Source organism: Xenopus tropicalis, chromosome 5 (genome assembly GCF_000004195.4).
Source record: "Xenopus tropicalis strain Nigerian chromosome 5, UCB_Xtro_10.0, whole genome shotgun sequence".
Classification (NCBI taxonomy): Eukaryota; Metazoa; Chordata; class Amphibia; order Anura; family Pipidae; genus Xenopus; species Xenopus tropicalis.
This window is the reverse complement of record NC_030681.2, coordinates 112,302,983-112,309,982: the sequence shown is the minus strand read 5'-3', so window position 1 is coordinate 112,309,982 and position 7,000 is coordinate 112,302,983. Positions and strand designations below refer to the sequence as shown.

Here is a 7,000-nt window from a genome sequence, read left to right as displayed (position 1 = left end):
TCTCAGTAACTAATTTTACTCCTTATGGTTCCCGTAACCCAAGAAGTTGTCCAAATGACATCTAAAAAGTAACTATGAGAAACAGCTCAACAATCAGAATCCTGAAAAATACATAAAATAGAACTGAAAAATATGTCTAACACAAAACCTATCATCAGTGTCAGACTGAGATGGCAGGGGCCCACCAGAAAACCCTGTACCACGGGCCCACTCTCATAACTTTAATTCCTCCTCTCTTCCCTCAAATTGTTTTTTATCCTAGTCTTTTTTCTCTATATACCATACTATACTCTATTCATTCATCTATCAAGCGTCCTTGTTCCCATACAGAAATAGGGAATGACCATGAAATAGGCTAAATAGATAGAAGCAAGAGGGCCCACTGACACCTGGGCCCACCGGGAGTTTTCCTGGTATCCTGGTAACACTGCCTATTATACAATTTATAAGTCATCTTTTTTCACATTTATTGCTAGTTTGCTCCTCCTCAGCAGGTAAGAGCTCCCTCAGTACCTAAATGCTGTTGGAACATGACAGTTTGTTTTCTTACAAATAAATACCTGGGCCTCTAAAAATACACAGTAAGTACACGTTTATATGCATAGTCAGTTTTGCCACACATCAGTACACACAAGAATGTGAGGGTTTCTGCAAGTCAAGGTTATCCAAGGAAACTCGTAAGGCCATCAGGCATTGCACTGAGGTTTTACTTTCAGTGTCCCTCAACGCCAATACAGACCTCACATTTATCAGAAAATCATATATTAAGCCAGTATAGTAAGATTGTCACAGCACATATTTTGGGAATACAATATAATTATTAGTTCTACTGTAAGACATGAAGTTTTGGACACTTTGTGCTTGCATATTATAGACACACTTGTACTCAAACTTACCTCCCACCCAGACTGGGGATGTTCAAGGTTCATACACTGTTCTCCTTCAAATGGTCCAAACTTCTCTCCAACTGAAATTTGAACTTTTGTCCAGATTCCAAGCCCTGTACCAGGGATGTTTGATTCCCGGAGTTCAAATTCTGGTGGAATAGGGATGTCGTCTGGAATGTAAATTGGTGCTTTGTAGGGTGATTCCTCATTTGGTGTGAATTCATCACTGGAAGAAGCTGGAGAAGGTAGATCTGGGAAACTCGGGCTTGTCATTGGGCCAATCTCACCATCAGGTTGGAATCTCTCTTCCATGCTTTCCCCAACATTTGTGCCACATGTCTTTTCACTGGCAGCATTGCCTATAAAAAATATGCACATTTTTGTTATATATTAATATATAGGAGTATTAAATAGACTGTGTAGGATCTTTTCTTTTCAACAAATAGGGTTTGGGCAAAACATACTTTTAAGTACATATAGGGGCACTTTTACTAAGCAATTTTGTGATAAAGTCAGATTTTTTCTTACTTCTAGATAATTTTGAGATTTATGAATGGGTTTTTGCCAGAACATGATTTTTCCGTTATTGTTTCTGGAAAAAAACTCCCATAATTTATGATTTCTTAATGTATAATAAACTTTTTTTTTGTAAAAAAAAAATTCAACAGGTTTGATCTGTCAAGTACCATTTAGTCCTATGGAGACTTAGAATAGTAGAGGAATACAACAGTCAATGACAGCCTGTCTTTGACACATTTTCAATTTCATTTCAATTAATCCCCTGATTGTTTTCAGTTTCACCCAGCTTCAAGGGGAACTTAATCCCCTCATTATTTTGTATTTTATACTTTTCAAGGGGAAGTTAATCCCATCATTGTTTTCAGTTTCTCTCAGTTTAACGTGACACTTAAACACATTATTGTTTTCCAAGCATGAGCACCGATGCTCCCAAAATGGCTGGTGGAGCAATTCCCGTTTGGGAAAAATAAAGAAGATTCATTCAAATAAACGTCCATTTAAATTTAAATTTTTTGAGTTTTAACAATGCTTTCAAAAAAGATTTGGGATTTTCGAATGTAACCTCAAAATTTTCATATGAACAATTCAAGCATTATTGTGATGTTTTATAAATACAGCAATGATCATGTTTAATTCAAATTTATACCATGTCGAGAAGGCCAGAGAAAAACATATTTTAGTAAATGTGCCCCTAACCTATTGTTAGGAAAAAGTTAAGTAGTACTGATAAGTGTTCTACTGCCTTCTGTTCTACTAACTACAGATGGAGCAGACTATATTCATGTACATAAATAATTTTAGAAAAGGGTGTTGCTGTGTATGCTCGATGCTTCAGTTGATCTTCATCTGTATTAAATTCTCTTAAATTAGCTCTTCGCTAACTAAAGGAGAAAACTCTATAAACAAAAGAATAGATTTTCCACAGATTGTGTGCCATAAGAAAGGCATATTGGGGAAAGATCTGCTCATTTGGCAATCTCGCCAAACGAGCAGATCTTTCAGTATTTGGCCACCTTAGGGGTGTGACTGTTCAGAAACTTATATAAAACCTATATAAAAACACCATTTGTGTCAGAAAACTGATACAAGCCATGATTATCTACATACATGCATTTTGACAACTATTCCCATTAATGCAATGCAAAATCCCATATCTTTGCAACCCAACTTTAAATTGTAAGACGTTTCATTCAAGCCAATTGTAGATGTACACTATAAAAGTGGAATCAATGTATAGCTACATGGGACCCCCCCCCCCCCCCCCATATGTGCTCTGTATAACAATCATATAACAAAAACATATAACATTCATGTAATAATTAGTGACTTTTTTTGACTTTATTTGATGAGAACATGACTTTTTTGATGCAACCATGATTTTTTGCCTCACTCTGCACCATTTTGCACCGAATCCATGCCTGCCAAAAAATTTGCCCATCACTAATAGTAATGTATTAAAGAAGCTTTCTTTGCTCTTTCAAATGATTAAGATAAATATTGAGTTTCTAAAGATAAATATTGAGTACAATGTTAAAAACATCTAAGCCGCCTTTGATTATAACATTCCCACTTTGCTTCCCCTTTGCGCTTTGTTTTTTATTCTTGCTATCCTCATTACTTCTATATATTAATTTACATAACTGTCTGTGCCTTCCATGTTAAATTTTACTTGTTAAGTTCGTGATATTTTCTCATTTAGTTCACATGGGATACTTTGCTTGTTATTTATTCAGCATATAAAACAAAAACTGGGCCACAAGGTGGCTTAAAATATGCCTTCTTTGAAGAGGTAAAAGAAGGCCTTGCAGTAACCAATGTAAGTCAAAGGCTTTGGCCCAAAAACAAAATAATCGCCTCTTCTTCAGGCCACAAAAGGGGTTGTGGATAATTCTAGAGCAGCTGGGGAGGAAAGCTATAGAGAAAGCAAATCCCACAGGCAAAGGGCCTCCCTGTTCCCAGGTCCCCCACAACTCTGGGGTCTGCTTCCTCTATAGTTACGGCACTGTTTCAAACATACTTTTAGGATGGGGAGAGGGGATATGTATTGCCAGCGGTAAAATATGCGCTACCACAGGCAACAAATCTACCAAAAATGCTTTCCCACTGGCAATAATGTAAATCACACATGGAAAGTCCCTTAAAGTTGTCTCTTTTGGAAGACAAAGCACTACATATGTTTTCCCATTGGCTATTTAAATTATTTCTGGTGGGAAAGCAGACCTGTTGCAAGCAGTAGCGCAGATTTAACCACAGGAAACAAATCTCCCTGTCTGCCTTAAGGAAATGTAATAAAAGGCAAAGTTCCCTTTGGTCAAGCAACCAGTTAATGGTCACCTGTTGAAAAAGGAAGAATCATTTCTGGTTACCCTGCATGGCCAAACTTGGTGCCCTTTTTTTTACCTATGGAGGCATGACTTGAAACTATTTGCCCTTATTACATCACTTTGCACATTTGCAGACACAGAACCAGAACCTGGTATGGCAATAAGGTTGCTTGAGACGACAGGGTAGAATGCAAATTGCAAGCTCCATGGGGAAGAGACCTCTTTTTTACTGTGTCTCATACCACATGGCACTTAATCTCAGTGTTATACTTATTTATTGTATTTATTATAACACTTGTCCTCCCTGTGTGTAATTGTGTATATTGTAAGATTGTACAGCGCTGCGTACCCTTGTGGCGCTTTATAATAAAGTTATACATAGATACATACATATATACATTTCACCCCTACATCATTCATCAAAGTTAAAAAAAATCAAGGCAACTAAATGCAAAATTGAATTTTTTTAAATTTTGAGCTTTCAGGACTTATATTTTCAAATGCATTTTCAACATTCAAGCAATTTAAGTTTTTGAGTTCCTTTAAACAGTTGAATTAGTAAAAATGAACGATCAGGTTTTCTTCCATAAATTGATGTGATTGAGATTTATGATTCAAATTTTCTGATAAATATCTGAGGATCGAGAAAAAAAAAAGTTAATAAAGTTTAATTTAATTGTTCTTCGAATGATCAAATAAAAAAAAACTTTAAATTTGAAAATAAATATATCTGTCTCCTGTGAGCTTTAATTAGGGATTGTATGTACAAGTAATGCAAAAACGATACTACCTACTATTGCCTTCATATTCTAAAATATTAATGCATGTTAAAAGGTAATAATTCTCCACAGTGGCTCTCAAGCCCAAAGCATACCATGTAAAAGGAACATTTTTTAAGTAAATGGGAATGTATGTATAACAACTTATGGAATCATCAGAGTCTTGTTATATTTGGCAGTAGTTATATTTTGTTTGATGATGGGGTTAGGATTTACTCATTTTGTGACTATGCCCAATGGGATTTATAAGCTCTTAATATTTTTTTTTTCAACTGTAAAAGCAATAAGGCATTACGGGACAAAGGTTACTATAAATTTCTCACCAGATCTCTAAGATGGAATATAGTGAGATTTGCCAAACTCCTGCCGTGCATAAAGCTAGCTGGGAAGAGATTTACTATTAGCAGATATATTGGTTTCCTGCAATTATATTCATCAGTGTTACTTAGACAACAGGCGACAGACTTCAAAGGCAAAAACATCCAAAAGGTTAATTGGAGTTGGGTGTGGGACATGAGATATTTGGATCACTATGTTCTCCAAAAGGAAAAATGACATGCGGCTGTCCTGGAACAAGGCCACATCCAACCTGCAGCTATATAATAGTTATAGAATATACAGATCACCTGTATACTGAACATTTTCTTTATTCGTGGATTTTGAATAAATCAAGGCTTTGAAATAAAAACACATTTGACAAAAGATAAATATTAAAATGTGAAGACAAATTGTAATGTTTTTTGAAATTCTGTTTGTTACATGTTGTACATTTTTTACGGCAACCACCCCTTTAAATGTTTTTCCGATTGGACATTGTTTCTGGCTATTCGGAACAATAACCAGGAAATACGGTGTTCTGGATCCTTATTGGCCTCCACTGTCTAAAAAATATGATATGCTCCAGATTTGCTATCTTAATAAGGGCACTCTGTTGAAAAGCTGTTTCTGCATATTTTGCCATATAAATTGCTATTTTATGTAAATTCTAAATGGTTTAGACCAGACTTTGTATTTACAATGTGAATCTGACTTCATTTGCAGTTCAGGGGAATCATCTTTTATAATAAAATTTATGATATCTCAGCCTGTGGTTTGATGTGCTAGACTTAACCGTAATCAGAAAGTCTGCTCGAAAACTTATTTGCTGTTAGCAAGATTTAAACTACCTATTATATCACCTGATTTGAAAAGTTTGTTTTCAATAAAATAAATATACTGAGTTTTAAATTTTCCTTGGGCAGGATTGTTTATTTTCCAGATTACTACAACTATTTCAAGTCAGTAATAAAGCCGGAGATTTTATAGGGCTCACTACAGTTTGGAATTTAAATTTGCTGTTAATGCTGTGACTGAATGTCTACAATGCTATATTAATCCTAATGTACAGTATGTGAGTATAATTAATATGCTACCCTAAAATTAATCATACACGCATAAATTAAACTGATTCAATTGATAAAAGAGCCAGCCGTAAAATACAATGTACACTTTGTGGGTGTTATGGATTGTAGAGGATTAAACCAATAATATACCCACTAGTCTCTTTGAAATCCCATTTATTTTCTACTGCATTACAATATGCCTTTAGATATCATAGGGCTCATTTGCAAACACAAGTACAAAGCGGCAGTTACCACTTTGTAAAACATTTCTGGAACTTCATTATTGAACAATTTATTTGTTGTGCTGGAGCAAGTCGAGCAAATGCTATTTGCATTGGAGAGGTTATAATACTGAGCACTGCTGCTCCATAAGGCAGAATGGCCTCATCCTCAAAGCCTTTCAAACATGTTTTAAGAAATAACCAGGTATCAGCTTTGATAAGAAAGACAATATTCTATAATATTCCTGCAAGTTATGAAAATTGGTGGGAATCCTTCTGTACCCCCCATTTTGATCAAAACTCTGCCTCAAGTACATTTAAATGCTAAGGTATTTGGGTCTATACATGTTAGTGAACCTTGCAAATTATGCCTATTACCAATACAGCAATTCAGCTTGCTTTAGTAGAATGCAGGGTGCAAATGATAGGGTTCACAGATACAAGGGTGTTCTGAAACAAACACCTGTCTTGAGAAGATGTTACTTCCAGTGTTCTCTTTGCATGTTGCACCTACACACACAACTGGCTTGTACCAAGTGAACTGAATACTAATTGCATATCTACAGCAGAAGCCAACTCTCTGTGCTTTCTCTAGAATGCAATAAATCCCACACTTCCTCCATCACTCTATTTCTGTAAACATTACTGCAATATCCTTGGAATACTGGACTTTTAACAAGAGCATTGCAGCTTTCAGAATATGGCACAAACACAACTGCATCCTCACCATACCACTGCTTCATTACCCTTTGTGTCTCCACCTCAACCCCTCGCTGCTTTAGTTAAGTTAGAGAAAAATCCTGCTGCATGTCTCACATCATTCCCTTCCAAGTTTCTATTACTCTGTGCCTCAAAAATTACCTACTTTCATGTTGCCATGTATTCTGC

At 35.7% G+C, this 7,000-nt stretch overlaps 1 protein-coding gene across 1 annotated transcript in view; it reads right to left on the bottom strand.

Annotated features, from left to right (window-relative positions):
- Positions 1-764: 764 nt before the first annotated feature.
- The window catches only part of LOC105947300 (histone-lysine N-methyltransferase MECOM-like), a 133,295-nt gene continuing 127,059 nt past the window's right edge, over positions 765-7,000 (bottom strand). Inside the window, exon 2 of the mRNA XM_018089745.2 lies at positions 765-1,246. Coding sequence (XP_017945234.1) covers positions 765-1,246 — 482 coding nt within the window. The remainder of the gene's footprint in view (positions 1,247-7,000) is intronic.